Source organism: Oryzias latipes, chromosome 2 (genome assembly GCF_053564925.1).
Source record: "Oryzias latipes strain Hd-rR chromosome 2, Olatipes_Hd-rR_3.1".
NCBI lineage: Eukaryota > Metazoa > Chordata > Actinopteri > Beloniformes > Adrianichthyidae > Oryzias > Oryzias latipes.
In genome coordinates this window covers 16,122,571-16,139,777 of record NC_136238.1, presented here as the reverse complement: position 1 = coordinate 16,139,777, position 17,207 = coordinate 16,122,571, and the positions used below count along the sequence as shown (strand labels likewise).

The window sequence follows — 17,207 nt, the reverse complement described above, 5'->3', positions numbered from 1 at the left end:
ACCTGTCCGGAACAGATCTTTATCATCGCCTCTGCCTACTGGACCTGACTATATGCTCTATTTTGGATTTGAATGATGACTAGCCAGATGTGGCACATTGTCCAACACAGTTACCAGCACTGGTTGCCAAGAAAGTGTGAAAAGGTTTGTGGAAATACACGCCAGTTCTGCTGAAAAAACGGGGTCGTCGCTACAGCAGTTACAGCTGTATTTTAGGGGGAGCACAGGTGTTTTGCAGTGTTCTTAAGGCTTGTATGACCACATTACGTGACGTAATGGAAAAAGAACATAGCATGTATATTGTGAAGTGTTTGTAAGGATAATGTAAGTTACATGCACTTATGATGTACGAATGATGTTGTGATACAATGACCTTACACCTATCTAACCCTAAACCTATTCATGAGTAAGGTACGCGAACTGGCTCCTTACTCACCGCACGCAAGAGCTTCACGCATGGCATGTGTAGGTGATCAATAAGTGCCCATAGGATGCCCACACAAACTATACCTCAATTACTCAATTTTTTAAATTCTAATAGTCAGGCTGTGCACAAGGAGTATGCAGTTATCTCTTGAACAGCCCTAACGAGCCCCTTGTGCAGTGCGCAGGGTTTTGGGTGGGTTTGAACAAAGGAAAAACCTGTACAACACACGTGCGTCTCACCTACTTCCCCTTATTTAATACTTGTTGTTTGAGTGTTCCCAACAACCTGTCGCTAGCAGCATGCCCAAAAAAAATCTGCATTAACATTCACACTCTACGGGTTTACGAACGTCTACAACCCGGATATTTCCTGCAAGCCACCTGTGTGCCCTGTAGAGATTTACCCATTTTTTTATCTACCTGTAAGGGCAGTTGTGACAAAGGCCTAAACTGGATGCAAGAAAAGAAGGGATTTTACTGGAAATCCAAAGTTTTTGCAGTAAGCAACCTCAATTTTATATCTTATCTAACCAGCTAGCTACCCAAATTCTCTAAATTTGCAGTTAAGAACCAAATCTGTAGTGTGTTTCCTGCTACCCAGCCCCAAGTGGATTAACATGCTTATGTGACAGCCAGTAATCTGTGGCATTGGTGGCAGATGGGACATTAGTGTGGTCACTTTAATAAGCAATTTCCACACCAGTAAACAGATGAGGAAGGAACAAAGGTAGCTTAGTCACCCAACTGCCTTCCCATCAACCTTTGCCCCAATAGCGGCTTTTGCAGCCTCAGCTTGGTGCAGGTTTTGCACCAAGCTGAGGCAAATATGACGTCAGCCTGCAGCAGTCATTTGTATTTCTGTTTGGTAAACCCCCTTCATCCACGTGCACTGATTGATTAAAGCGGGTTATTTGTGGTGCTTTAAGGTAATAGAAACCTTCGCTTAACAATGTGTCAGTGGAGATAAGACCCACAAATCATGTTAAACGAATGTCCAATCGTTTAAACAGACCGGGATCTGTTTGACCTCAGGCCATAATTGATTTGTGTATTGTTAATTAATTGGGCTAGTGCTTTAAGTCATGAGCATGGGTGGGAAATCGGAGGCCAGAGAGGGGATTTTTGCAGGAGACAAATACAGCAAATCTCCCAAATGTGCTTTATACTGCAGAGCAGTCAGGTTTGACTTAATCTTTTTTATTGAGCTTGAGGCTTTTATAAGATAAAAGTAATGAGATGGTTGTAAGGGGTGTAATCAAACAGCATTATCCACACAAAACAAAAAAATCTGAGGATTTTTAGCATTGAAACTCTTTAAATGGGAACCTTTCTTCCACTTTCACACCTGAGATCCAATGATTCCACAAGAGGCTGAACTTCAGATAAAGCTTGTCGCGCACAAAAATACCCTCCCCCAAGCAGTTGAGTTTTTACACTGTTTTGGGTCACATGTCCAACCCCTTTTGGCTTTGGTCAACCACCCTCCAACCCCCCTTCCAAAGGATTCCCCACCATTCGCAAGGCCTGCCGTCGTTAAACTCCTGCGGATTAGTTGGGAGACTCGGCAGCCTCCTCAGCCCACCCTGGGAGTCCCATAACTCAGATATTTAAGAGCCCAGACAGGAGAGGTTAGTTTGGAGGAAAGATGGGCGCACTTCAGAAGACTTCAGGGCTTCAGTGAATGAGAACGGTAAATGAACTGCAGAGGTGGAAATAGAAGCCATTAGTTGTACGTAGATGTCTTTCCTGCAAGGACTGTCCTTGTCCTCGTCTTCACCGACACTCTGACAGGATGACCAATGAGCAGAGGAGAACAAAGTGGGGGGCCCTGACTCTAGCCTGAAGATGAGAGAGACCGTTTTAAGGTAATGAGCTGCAGAGATGTAGTCATATTTCAGTTTTTCAGTGATAATTGTTTATTTCTATCCACTGCGTTCAGCTTTTGCTTGCTGGCTCTAAAATACTTTCTCTCTTTTGTGAATTATACATCTCAAAAGGAAATAAGAGAGGTTATTGAGGGTTATCTGTAGCAAAGTGGTTTTGGTTTGATTACCAACCTTGGTAATAGATAAGTGTTCTTGGGCACGTTGTTTCATTTTTTGATAATGGGGAACACATATAAAGCAACTTAAGATTATAATTGCATGTCTTAGTATTTATTTATTTACATTGTTGTGAATCAGGACCAGACAAAAAAAATGCAGCTTGTAAAAAAAAAAGTTTGTAGTTGTCACGTAGACGCTACAGTCGGCGGGCCAGAAGGTGCCTGCTCCGCTCCATTCTGATGCATCCACTAGTAGACAACTAGATCCATGTCCATCATCGTTTTCTTGGCATCTGACTTAAATTGTGTTTGCCCCAACATTAGTAGCCCGTTTATTGTGCCAGTTGTTTTAGGTAGGGGTTGCAAGGGGCTGTAAGATAGCGGGAGAGCGTGTAAACAAACGGGTGACAGAAAGTGGAGGTGGGGTTGCTCCACGGACACAATTTAGAGGCAAATGTCCACTAAACTCTGCAGGAAACTATGTCTTACAATATTACAGAGGTTTTGCGATTTTGGCTAAGAAAGGCAAAATCATAATTAAAAGACTTCTGGCAGCACTTTTACAATGGATCAAAAGATGATTAGAGTGGGACTTTAAATCAGTCCCTGGTAAATGTTGCTAAGAGTAATCTGAAATTTTGTTAAAAGAAGTAAAAACATTTGTTGTTTAATATCATTATTCTGAGATACCCTAACCCTATTCCTAGTCGCCTTTACATCAAAAACCCATTTTTTACCATTGAAAGATTGCAGTCCTGGACTTTGCAGCAGGATGTGGGAGACACACCATAGGACTAACAACAACAGCAGGCGATGAAGGCTGTTTGCAGATTTACTGCCAACCGTTTCTCTTTGCACATCACTCAGTATGCTCAGTATGTGAGAACATGTCCTGAGCACTCGCATATTCAACACACGTGTGTATTTAAGTCATGCACCAATGATGTAAACAGGCACGGACGGCTTTTCAAGTCGAGACGTGTTGTTTGGATGGTCACGCTTAGGTTGATCCCCCCACCCCTCCTTGGTCCACAGAGGGAAGTTTTAGAGCTGTGGAGTGTGCTCGCACTCATGTGCTAGTCTCATTACCATTCCAACAGGCAGTACAGCTGGACCGGGAAAGGATAAGGCACTCTAAGAGGGAGCTGTTTGTAGTAGGGGTGTGTATTGATAAGTCTTCCACCTGTGTCTCACGATACAATATGTGTCGTGATACATCTCAGGTGCAACTCGTTCTTATCTGGAGCCCACTACAAAGCACCACAATCTGTGTTTTTATATGGTACTGGCAGTAACTTGGCACAGAGTTACAGTTCAGTACCCATCCCAGGCAAGAACTAAGTAGTACATGTCCAATAACAAAAACAACTGCAAGGCTTACTGAACATTTAGCATTTAACGCAAGCTGATTCTCGTAAGATCTGGTTGTTTCAGTGCAGTGTAGGGCTGCTCAAGGAGGCTCAGTGTGCTGTGGTGCCAACTAGCGGTCGGAGGTTTAAGAGCCAGATGCTAAACGATGCTCAAAAATAACTAAATAAATATTGTTTAGACTGCATTTTAAATCCATACAAGTCTCGCCAAATAAAATATTGGGATATATCACCAAATCGATTTTTCCTACACCCCTAGTTTGTAAACCGATGCTTTCATTTCAAGTGCGTTCAAGCGGGCACTACAAATGAAAATTCTATGTAAATGTATGAAACTGCATTTGAGATGTCTGGGTTCAAAAGTCTTGCTACTGCGCGTATGTACAAAAGTCTTTATTTGATACCAAATACATGGCTAGTGAATGAGCATTGCCAGCTAAACCAGGTCGAACTGTGACCAATTAAGGACTCAAAAACTGAACAATGAGCAATTTTCAAATAAATATAAACCAAGGCCACTCTACTGACATGATGGTGAACTATATAGATCATTGCAAGGACTCTAGCAATGTGCTAATGTGCCTTATTTTTTCTCAATTGGCCCGAGGTCAGTCAATCAAAAAGAACCTTGAACAGAATGCACACATCCTGCATGCAAGGTGTAGGCACCACTGGTCTAGATGAATCAGACCCCTTGTTCAACACATCTGGGGTCCTTAACTGGATAGAAGGGGGTCAATGCTTTGAAGTCACTTCCTCCAGGAGGCAATGGCTTTTAAACAGATATTTGGTGTCTGGAATGTTTCGAGCGCACCTCACATCAGAGACCATTTCAGCTCAACCTTTACATGAGAGTTGTGTCTTATTGGACCTAGCTTACTGCTCTACTAGCACAGCTTTGGCCTCAGTGTTCCAGATGTCCTTTAGGACAAATATGTTCTCATTTATGAGATTCTGCACAAGGTTTGCATGTCAACCCCATTTCCCTCGCTTGGAATTGTGTCAGACAATCACAAATACTTATATTCTCCCCCCCACCAACTTTGGCCTTGGATTAAACACACTGGTTATGATGTTTGCAGGCTGTCGAAAGAGGTCAGATTACAAGCCTGCTCAGAAGTAGGGCATCCGTTCTCACATCAGTGCCGTCGGCTTGCAGGGCTGGTGTTTGCAGATTGCTGCCTGAAGCCAGAGGAACTGTTACTGACCTAATGGTTGGAGTATAGATCTGGAAGCTTAACATCTGCTCACCACGACATATAGTCGCCAGCTGCTGCTTTCCCCCGCTTTATGGGCTTGTCTTATATAGGCTAATCTTTAGGAACAGGAAGTCACTAAAACAAAACATTCAAGTCAACTACTTATTTAAAGCAGCTTTGAACAAAAGTGTGTCGTCATTCATTTCTAAAGCCCATCTTTGTGTTTCCTAGTGGCAAATCTGCAGTAGACTTTTTATTCGCTTTAATATACGTATATACCCTTTTTCTTTTTTAAGATTTAGCAAAATGGCAAGTCCGGTGCAATTTGTTGGACATTTTAGGACAAATTTAAAAATAAAAATACATTCATCAAATAAATGTAGGAGTTTTCTTTTGAAAATGAAATTTTAACACAGGAGAATCAGACGAGCACGTGAACATGGTCATTCGTAATAAAGGTTTAGGTCTTTTACGTGATTCACAGATGTATCACTAATTTACTGCGTTAAAACCATACCACGCAAAAAAACAGGTAGATAAAGGTTAAAGCCAAATCTAGCCCAAATTTTGTGTGTCAATTAAACAATTTCAACGTGCTATGTGCCATGTAAACGTGATATAAAAGTTATACATCTGTGATACGTGCACGAAAAGTCTGTTAGACATATGTGGAACAGTCGTAGAAAGCCACAAATTTGTGAATGTGTCTTGCAATAATCACGCACAATTGCTTAAAATTTCCGCATTAATTGGACATAAATTACATAAAATTAGCATAAAAAGCCAAATTCTTAACGACCCAAAATGTTAAAACAGCTCAAAACCAATTTCATGCAAAGACCCATTGGCTGAACCTCTTGAATTGACAACTGCGCAAGTAGACAAATGAAAAATGCAAGAAACACTTATTATTAGGTATATACGCATGTATCACGAAGAACCGTGGAAAATGCTAAAAATGTAGATTGTTGCTGTGAGACACGGCGTTCAGCCAACGGAGATCCTAAAATGGCTAACCTCTCATATTTCTATAGCACTTTACTATCTTTTTTAGAAAACCAAAAGGGCTTTACAGTCACGGACCCATTCACCCATGCTCAGACACATACACACACTGAAAGTTGCTGCCTTACCCTGGCTCCAGCCTATGAGTAATCAGGAGCAATCTGGGGTTCAGTGTCTTGCCCAAGGACACTTCAACACATAGGTGGGAAGGAAGGGTTGAAACCGAACCTGCAATCTTCTGATACGAGATTGACTGCACACTCTGCACCACGGCTGCCAGATCAGTATATGTAAGCCCTTGTTCCATCTAAAGTCATATATTTAACTGTTAAACATGTTTGAATTTATTATTTTCATGTGATCTTAAACACATCCATTTTTGTGGGTGGTTTGATTTCTCATATTGTAGGACTGGTGTATTTCATGACTTGATTCTGCTGACTGTTTTTAAGCAAGCAACATGTCTGCACTTATGGGGTGCAGAAAAGTTGAGTATCATTGATTACTTTAGGATTACTACCAAAACATGGGTTTTCTTATTCTTAAAAAGTTCCCCAAAAACTTTGCTTGGAAGGGTCTGAGTTCCCTTGGGGTTGACCAGCACTGAGACTTCCTGCTGGGATGTCTTTATCACATGTGAAAAACACATGTGAAAAACTGTTGAGGAAATGAGCATACTTTCCAAGTCTCTTAAATGAAGTGAAACTGCCCAAGGAATGAATGAATAGCATAAATCTGACTGCTTTGTTTTTTTATATACCTTAAAAGCATTTTTTAAAGTTGGTTGATTTCTCGAAAGTCCTGAAAAGAAAACTTAAAATTGTTTTTTCCGTGAACCCTTTTGAGCATAAAGCATGTGACAAAAGGACTGAAATATGACGGTCCTGAGTGCACTAAACCCGACGACCTTCTGATCTCTGGCATGTGTGCCTTGTTGTCGGGGTGAAAGGTCGCCGGGCGGGAGTCAGCGGTCCCGAGGGCACGCAACTTTGTCATGCTACTCCGCTGTAATGCGCACGACTGACATGCACAACTTTTACAGGTCTAAAATAAATCCAACCCCTCCAGTTTCTAGTGCCACCGTTTGTTTCTCCTTCATGTAGGTCACGTCTTCAAGAGGGTCTCCTTGACTGTTTTCTGCAAAACAGCTCTAAGAGGATAAGAGTGGCTTAGAGCTGGGTTAAACTAGGCAATCACCCGGTGGGCGTGCATAAGTGATTTGCTGGAAAGGAGTCTGAGAAGAATGGAATATTTCTGTGCTTAAACAGAAACTTTTTTTCCCCTGCAGGAGCTTGTTGAGTTTAGAAAAAGGTGATTGCAACCCTCAATGTCACGCGAGGGCCCCTCGATGGCCTCGATTCAGTCACACAACCAGTTTGATTGTTCTCCGTATCACTTCCACAATTCAGGATATTGAAATTGTTTCTCGGTCAAATCGGATTAAGGGGTTTTGGTCAACGTGAGCCGCAGATACCCCTAGAAGAGGGGGAAAGGTTTGAGGTTCCAATGGTGGAAGAAATTGCCCCTTAATGTTGGTGCCAACCATAGAAACGGATCTTGGCAGGGAGGGCAGCTAAGGATGAGGAGCAAGGAATCGCAAATGCCCCTTAGAGCGACTGCTATGTCAAGCAGTCTCCCATTGGCTTTCCTTGCATGGAAAGTGTTTGTTTTCTCAAAGTCAAAGCCTCTTAGCCACCTCGGAGTCAGAAGTCCAAACTCAAACTCACACTGGGAACCCTGTATTGAGTCGCTCCTCTTACTTGCAAACTCCGATCCCAGCGGGAGCGCCTCTCCTTCAGAGGCAGCTTAACGTGGCACATATGGGAAAGTCTTTCCCTGCCAGATCCCTGTGTTTGGCCGGTGGCGGATAATGACCCGCTGGAGACACAGCGAGTAAAAATGAGAACAGGGGATCTGCTGTCAGGCTGATGCGGTAACTCTGCCACAGTTGTGAGCACGCTCAGTGTCGATTGAGCGAAAAAGCACTCAGGCTTATATGATGACTGCATGGCCTATTTTAGCCCAGAGACCCACATTTCAGGAGCAGCGTGTAGGTCAGCAGCGACCGTGCTTTTGGATATCTCTGCATATGGACCTCAGAGATGTCTGCGCCGTTGTGCTGGCCTTTTTCAGGAGAGGAAGTGGAGTTAAAGGTGGAGAAAAGCTCAAGAGGGGGTGAGTTTCACGCCAGAGAAGTCGCAGAAGTTGGGAGCGCTTTGATCACTTCCAGGTCGGTGAAGGAATTTGTCATAAAGCAGCTGCAGTTTAAAAGGGCTTGAATGGAGCGCGCCGTCGTTTGAAGTCTGGGAACTCTTGACAGCTGAAAAGAAAAGAGGGGGGGGAAAGACAGGAAGTGTTTTATTGATAAAGGGCAGGTTTTTGAGCAGGTGACACTGGTGTTTCTCCCCCTGATTGGCACGCCGCTTCACAGCTGTGGACAGCTCGCATCCACAGCTGTTTTCCACGCGAGGTGTGTTTGGTTGAACATCATCAAACGTCACAGCTAAAAATTGATCGGATTGCATTGATTGTATATCCTGAACTGCTGACGAGCGTTTGAAATTCAGCCGGTGTGGCTCAAGGGTCACAGGAGTCAGAATTGGTTTTCTCCTCCACAATCCCCCTCCACCACAACCACCACCTCCACCTTTATCAAAACACAACCTCATTCGTCCTTCATTTGTGCTCTCCTTCCCTGACTGATGCATTCAATAGGTCGTTGGCAACCACTTTAAGATTAATCTTGCCATCTAACCATTTTTTTTATGTTAAGTAATGCTCTGTCATCCGAGACTTATATACTATCCATCATGCGCATTTAGTGAGCGGTGGTTAGAAAGACTCTACAGTACTGACGAATAAGGCTTTTAGTTTTATCTGATGGGGTTTTTTTTTTTTTTTTTTTCTGGGAGCTTGTCCAGTTCTGCACTTCAGTTTGGATTTTTCTGCTTTTGAGGTCAATTCTAAAACGAATTAATTTCAATTAGTATCCTAAAGTATGTCTCATTGCCAGTGCACTGCGGTTAGATGTTCAGTGGGCAAACTCGCTAAAGACTCCAATGTGTTTTTGGTGTTTTAAACATAATTTTGCGGCATTTTTGTGACGATGAAAGACAGATTCTGAATAAATAAATTGAGCCTAAATTTGCATGTCTGCATTTTTCTATATTCAAATCACTATGAATCAGGAGCAGACGAAAGAATGCAGTTTGAAAAAGATAAAATTACTGACAGTTAATCCACTGGACGGGCCACAAGCTCTCTGCTCTGCTCCATTCTGAGGCATCCACTTGCTTCAAATAGATCCACATATGTGTTTTTTTTTCTCCTCTGTGCTGGAATCTGGCTCAAAACTGTACGGCTGGAAAGCTCCAATATTCCTCGCCTTCACCATCGCCGTCGCAGGTATTGGGGTGGGGGTTGCTTCAGACCATCAGTCCCACCCACAACTCAGAGCCGAATTTGCCACTCTGCAGAAACTATCTTCTCAATTTTAGCTAAAAATGGCAAAATCATAATTAAAAGACCATTAAGAACGCTTTTTAAATAGATCAAAAGATGATCGGAGTGGGACTAATATATCCTCCTTTTATTTTCCTTTTATTTTATTTTTTATTTTTATTCCTTTCATTAATTTTATTTAAAAAATAACAAAACATAGCAACTTCCTGACTCAACCTAAGCTCTGGGTCATTTACAGATTCCAAACGCGGTGGAAGTCTGGTAAAAAGTGGTTGCCCTGTTCAGTCATCCTGGCTCAGTACATGCACCGAATAATGCTTTTTGACAACAAAATAAGAGTAGGGGACTTTCATTTTCCTCATGAAAAGATTAATTCAGCATCTTTTCACTGACTAAAGATGAAAGATGGCCTTCTAACGGTGCTATACCTGCCGAAATGTTCTCTAAGTATAAAATATTTGTAGGTAAAGGAAACTGGGCCACAGTCTAAAACCACAAAAGTTTGCTAATTTAATTCCCTACTAATTTGGTAGTGAATGGCTTCCATTTATATAGCTTTCAGAGGTTAAATGATCATTTTTTAATGGGCGCCATCTTCTCACAACAAACATCTTCAGTCACTTACAGCTTTAAAATTAAAAGCATTAGTTGTTTTTTTCACTTTTTGTTCCCAGAATCTACAGAGAATTGTTACAAATCTCTGCTTAAAGTGACAGTAAACAACAAAAAACGTATGTAAATTACATTTGTTTAAATGGCTTCCCCCATTTACTAACTTTGTGATTTTTATTCATGCCACATTAGTTGACAGATTAAACTCCATTTGTTGTCTTGCCTTAATGATTTTTTTTTTAATTTCAGTTTAATTTTAAAAAAAAAAGCTCCACTTTGCTTCACTATAATGCACCCATCTCAAATTGCTCCTACTGGCTATTTGTTTCCCCATTATAGCAAATCCGATTTTCAGAAAAATTAAGTGTTTTGGAGGATAAGATCATACAAACTCTGGATTAGTTTCTGTGTGAGTTGTGTTTTAAAAAGATAAGATTAAGATTTTCACCAATGCAGCGGCATGAACGTCTACATATTTCTTCATTGCAGATTACTTTTTAGGTTGGGGGGGGGTCATTTAATTTAACCCAGCATGCTCTTTCCCACTGGTATTTGTTAAATTATGCAGTTTTTGTTCTGCTTGTTTCTAGATGCAGCACAATGGGAAGTATGGTAAGCAAAGATGCTCAATGAACGTCACAGTTTGTTAACACAGAAATATATGTTGTCCAGAAAGTTTGTTTCACATGGCAGGTTACTTTAAATTTACAGTAATTTCTGCACTATAAGGACTCAAAAGCTTTAATAATTTTTAAAAAAAATGAAAGTTCACCTTTTAATCCAGAGTGCCAAATATTTGGTTTGATTCTCGTTGTGCCTTCTAATGTCAAAGCAATTTTGAGAGGTACAAGGCGTGCTGCTAAAATGTAAGTGTTTTTTATTTTTGTATGTGTTCAAAGTTGGCAGTTATTGTGAGTACGCTAACATGGTAAATGTAAAGTGCTCTAAGGCAGTTTCTTTTTTTTTAAGTGTTACTAACAAGGTTTGGAGTTTGGGTGGTTTGTCTCGCTTAAGGCGCCTTATAGTTTGGTGTGCCTTTATATATGACATATATTCAAAAATAGGCCAGTCATTGACGGTGGGGCTAATTTGGTGCGCTCTGTATTGCAGAAAATACAGAAGTCTTTTTCTGTTGCAATTCTTCCATGTCCGGTATCTGTAAACCTGGTTATGCCCCTTCACTAAATCTTGACCCAGGGTCAAGCTTTACATGTACAGGGCCAGGTTTTGCTGATTAAGGCCAGGGTTTAAACTGGAAGTGCAGCAAACGGCTGTTCTTCCTGCTTGTCAACCATTCTGATTGTGCTGTCAGCCGCTAGTAGTCTAATTATAGGCGGCTTTATGGCTGAGCCTAGACAGATGGTGAACATGTACCACCATCTCTTCAAGATTTGAACACAGTATGAGCTGAAACAGAGTTGAAAACTGCATCGTTGCTGAGATCTAAAACACCCTTCATTTTTTATCCTGCAACAGTAATAATGTAGCAAATCTTTACAATGTTGAAAAGTTCAAACCTTATGGTCACCTAATGTCCCGTCAAAACATTTGTACATTAGGATTCATAACTTCTGTCTTGTTCCTTGAATTTTACTAAACAGATGTGCATGAGCTTAAATTGTGTTTAACCCTTAAACATCTGAAATGTCGCAGGAGACGCCAAAATAGCACACACTCTTAAATCTTTGACCATTCAGGCAATGAACCAGCTGTGTTAGATATTGACCTAAAGCCCCTTTTCTTTGTGACAGAATCAGCGGGTTTATGTTTAATGCACAAAACACGTCACTACTTTAAAGTGGTACTTCTCCACTTCAAAATTGATTGGAATTATATTAAATGCATAAACAGTCAAAGAATGTCAAAAGAATGTCAAATGTGGTGCTAAGGTTGAAATGTAAAAGGTTAAAAGAACCAAGTGGTATTGCCTATTTTTCATAGGTGGTGTGGGAATTTTATTTTGCAAGTTTAGCATTTCTACCAATGATTGTAGTTAGTTTTGTTTCGTCATGTTCTGCTAGTTTCAATCTGTCGTACATTTTTGGGGGCAAAAAACAGCAATAGTTCAGGTAGTGAGTTCCAATTCCATTTAGCTTTTTTTGTTTCTATATTATAATATGAAATATTGTATAATATTGTGACAATTCATGGTTTCAGCTTTTTTTTAAGATAGTTTTTGCATTTTACACAGCCTTTTTTTTATTATTCTTGTAATTGGGCAGATACTCCTTTTAAGTTTGTTCTGGTTTAAGTAATGTTTAGCTTTCAGTTTGGTCTTGTGCTTGTTAGAACCACTTGACAAGTTTAGAATTGAGAGTTAGTTTAATATAAAACTTTTTTAATAGTGTTAGGTACCTTTTTGCTATCTGTCATGTGTTTAACAAATGTAGCATTTCCTCAAGCATTCATGTCGCTTTTTTTGTCTGGAATTGTTGAATAATTTTCCTTTTTCTCACCTATTTCACACAAGTTGCTTTTAGCTTAGTATTTCTTGTACTCATATATTTATGACTGTTTATAAATTAAAGAGAGCCAGATTTGGTTATGTGGAAATATGTGGGGGCCAATCAATCAGCCTGCATTCTTGAACCTGGATAACAACACGAAATACAAATTAACTATTTAAGAAAAAAAGAAAATTGTAATGGGATAATTGTTTATTTCTTCACAGAAGAGTAATACATCCAAATATGTTTTTTTACCCAAACTACTGTACATTTATATTTGAAGACCAGATATAAAATAAAGAAAACGTCTGTAAAAAAAACTTTCACGAACATAAAAATTGGCCCCATATAGAACAATTAAATGCTCGCTGTTAACTTCTAAATGTAAATAATGTGAACAGAAAAATAACTATAAATCCCTGTGGTTAACGAATGTTCCTCAATTTTTCGGCCCTCAAGGCTCTAAAGGTCAAGCGGTCGCAGGTTTTTCTCCAAATTTATAGTGACTTAGAACGTATTTTAGCCAATCATAAACAAAAAATGGTAGTTCTTTGAAAGTCCTGGTTATTGATTTTATGACAGGAGCCTGTGGCCAGACGAAATCTGAACGCGGGCCCCATTTGGCGGACTTTGGACATGCCCGATGTACATCTTTTTTTTTCTAGTTTTAGCCTGTATACCTATATGAGAATAAATATTTCTTTGTGATTTTTATTGTTGTTATGTCTCTAAGGTGATATCATTTTTATTCACCTTTTTTGGCAATTAAAAAAAATTATTTCCGAAACCTACCAAGGTTACAAAATATTGATACATTTTTATAATAATAGTCCTAAAGTAACCAGAAACAGAGTTTAAAGTAGCTGAAAGGGCAAATTATTGAAAATAAGAATGAAGTGAGTCACGATGCATATCAGACTCAAAGCGCATCACAATGTGGTCAGAAACATGAAAAGTTATTATAAAACAAAAACAAAAATTCCATTTATTTATTTTAAAAATACTGTAAATAAAAACTCTCTAAAAGAGAGCTGTAAGACACATTTTTTCACTTTAATTAGATAGATTTCAGCAGGCTTTTTTAACCACAAAAGCTTCTTTTTCGCAGCGAAAGTCTACTAGCAGGTACACATAAGGCTAGAAGAAGGAAGCTGTCAGAAGAAAACCAGAAAACAAAGCATACTTTCTTGTAAAAGCTGTATAAATAACACAACTACAAAAAGGGGAAGCGTGCTTTTCTCAATTCCACAGGCGTTATAGAAAGAAGTTGCACTTCATGCAGTGCTCGCTGTGTTTACAGGATGGAAGAGACGGTGCGGTCGCTGCTGCAGAACCAGGGCGTCCTGGAGCAGACTGCTGTGGACACAGTGGACATCATGAAGGCCTACAAGGTAAACTGAGGAGGGGGCTAAAAAGAAAAGCAACTTGAAAACTAAACAAAGCTTTCACTGTTGACCCAATTGGGCTCAGTAAAATTGGGTTCAAAGCAGAGGCAGAAAGAATGAGATAAATTTGGAGCCAAGATGCCGGTTTTATTGTGTCTGTCGCATCTATGATGTTATTTGATATGCCGGCAAGGGGAAAAAAAAGTATTTTAAACAATTACTAGTGAAAAATCATCTTTTTAAAAATTGCAAAACAAACCCTGTAGGATGTTTGTGCAAAATGCAGCTCAGTCCTGTGAAATATAATTGAAATGATTGGAATTTACTATTTACTATAAAATCTTGCAGCTCTCAAAGAAATAGAAACCTTTTGAGAACAGTTACAGCAGAAGCATTTCAATTCAATACCCCCCCCCCCCCCCCAAAAAAAAGGCAATAAATCAGTGTAATTAGGAGCAGAAAAGCTTTTTCTGCACTGACGCGTGCTGTGAACTGCTTGTAGACACACTTCAGTCACGTGACCCGGCTGTCAGGGAGAATAAACACGGACGGTTAATATTCTATTCCCCGTACAGCCTGCTGCAGCTCTGCTCTGTGTATTCAGCAGACAAACTCAATAACTTGAAAGGGCAGCGTGAGGGACAAGCCTCCCTCCCTTCCCCTCTTCTCGCTCCCTTCATCTGCCGAGTTTATTATCCATCTCTTTAACTCCGCCTGATGAGGAGTCTCTCCTTAAACCGCACTCCACCGGCAAACCTGCAATCCAAAAAGGTTGGAGAAAACGGGCTCAATGGAATCTAATAAGATTGAAAAGTTAAATTGTGATGGCGGATATGGATGCAAACTAAAAAGAAAAAGAAAAGTGTTTTTTTAAACATTTTTAAAGGATTCCTATTAGGCAGCAGGTTTCACTGTGAGTCTGCAGCCATCCATCACAGCTCCATCTGATGTCTTTAGGTTGGACAGTCACTTGTCAAAGCCAAGATAGGTGTGACAAATGCCAACCCTGTTATCAGTTATACGGCGCTTTCAGTGCCGGGCTCACTCTGGAGATCCAACTTTTGTTTTTGAATGAAGCCAAAATCTTTAATGATATGTAAAAATTGTTTGGTAGAAAACAAAGTGATTTGAATTCATCCAGTTCTTTTATTTGTAATCAGTGAGCAGAAAAAGGAAACGTTCTTTTAATTTCAGACAGAGGGGGGATAATACGTTTAAAACATCATTTTTTTTATTTTTTAACTTCTTTCGTGAGGGATTATTACTTTAATTTCCACACTATAAGGCGGTTATAATTGGGTGGTACTGGATTTTCAATTTGTCCGCCATGATCAATTTTGAAACTATTAGTATTTTCTTATTATGATAAGGGCACTATCCATACGTCACTACTACGTCTTATTCCCTGATTGGTCAAAAGTCTTTGGTTTAACTTTCAATGCGATCGCTCATAAAACGATCGCTCAAATGCGAAAGTAGCATTAGCTTTCGATGCTAACTCTAATTTTCCCCCAAAAAAAACATAAAAATCTATTCCTCTTGACATAAAAGTCAATAAACTCCACTTTCCTGATGTCTGACCTGACTCTGATGCGGCAGCTTTTTGTTTCTCCACAAATCACTGAGCAGATAGACACCAGAGACTTCTCTCCAAAAACGAGACCAATCTTTCAGCGAGTCGTCGCTGCCGTCTGCCGCTCACCACTCATTCAATGCCTAATTAGTAGCTAATTACTGCAACTGATTAAAGATGACAGATGCAATGAGGTGAAAAAACAGGGGGGGGAAGCAAAAACAAAAACAGGGGAGACAGAAACAGAAACAGCCCAATCCCCAGTGATGCTGGAGAGGAGTCTAAGTATCCCAGAATGCTAGGGAAAGAGCCCTGAAGGTCGCTGCCTCTCTTCATGAAAACAAGAGAAACATGATTAGGGATTAGGGGACGTTGAGCAACTCTGCTGTGGAGGCTGCCATCCCATCTGCCCGTGGATTCCCGTCTTTCATGGCTCCTTCCCTGTGTCTTGTACTGCCCTCTTTCCATCTGTTGTTTTTTTTTTTTTTCATTCTTCTTGTCCGCTCTTCTAACCCTCGTCTCTGCTGTCTCTGAATCAGGATAAACTCTCCGAGGAAGTGCAGAAACTGCAGGATGGCCCAGAGGCGAAGCAGGCCGAGCCAGCGAGTACCGAGCTCGACGGCAGCCAAGCGGACGAAGACAGAGACAAAACCAAGCTCCTTCTGGAGCGCCTGAAGACCCTCGAGGTACTTTTTATCACTCCTTTGCTCGCCCTTTCTTTACACCTCTGACTTTTCTCTGCCTGAAAGCACGACAGCTCATCAAATCCTTCTGTCCTCTGTGATTGGAGAGCAAAATTGACCTGAATGGACTCACGGCTTTGGTTCTTTTCAGGGATTAGGTTCCTCTTCATGGTCCAAGACATCCTCCAAAAAAAAAAATCTGAAAACTAAAATTCAAAAATGAGAGAGGAGAGCTGCTTCCAGTTTTAGCTTCCTTCTTTGCAGTTCCCTTAAAAAAAACGCCTCTCTAATGATCTTATTAGAACGTATCTGCCATTATTATTCTGGCCAGTGCCGGGAGTGATGGATGCACCTCCAGCTGGAGCAAGAACAAAACCCGGGTGATACATCACCAGGCCAGTGGCGTGCGGGACGTGCACGGGCGCTGAGCGAGCCCTGCTTTTTTTGTCCAAATCACACCCAAAAAACAAACAAAAAAGGCATGAGGCGTGATCCGCATACACATCTGTGACCTCATGACTCAGAACATGCTTATGTCCAAAAATCATAAATCTGAACCGTCTCCAAAGTTAAATAAAATAAAAAAGAGAATGGTCTGCTGAAACTTACCTTACAATTCTCATTTGTTATAGAAAGTGTTGAACTCCTGCTCTAAATGTTGTGAACATTGAGCAATGACAAAACGCTAACATCTTAAGATTTCATCTAAAGTGAATCAATGTTTTTGACAAACATATGAAATAGATTCTTCATTTCTAATTAGCAGCGGAATTCTTTTAAAGACTCACTCCGATAAAAATATGGATTTTAGTGTTTTGAATATATTCTTGTGGTATTTTTCTGAGGATGGAAGACATTTATAAAGAAAAGTAAGTAAGCCACATTTCTGAACATTTCTTTATTCAAGTTGCTGTAAATCAGGAACAGACTAGATCCATATACCGTATTTTTCTGAGCCAGCCACGATGGATTATAAGTCGAATTGTTGTGAGAAACTTATT

General features: G+C 40.3%; 1 protein-coding gene across 7 annotated transcripts in view; it reads left to right on the top strand.

The window, feature by feature from the left end:
* LOC101162908 (nck-associated protein 5) overlaps positions 1-17,207 on the top strand; it is a 165,462-nt gene that overhangs the window by 106,606 nt on the left and 41,649 nt on the right. For all 7 annotated transcript variants that reach the window (XR_013654212.1, XR_013654213.1, XM_078943191.1 and 4 more), the window contains 2 exons: positions 13,866-13,956; positions 16,063-16,209. Coding sequence is in view for 5 of the 7 variants with exons in the window: in XM_078943191.1 (XP_078799317.1) it covers positions 13,866-13,956; positions 16,063-16,209 (238 nt within the window). In the remaining 2 variants the exon portion in view is untranslated. The remainder of the gene's footprint in view (positions 1-13,865; positions 13,957-16,062; positions 16,210-17,207) is intronic.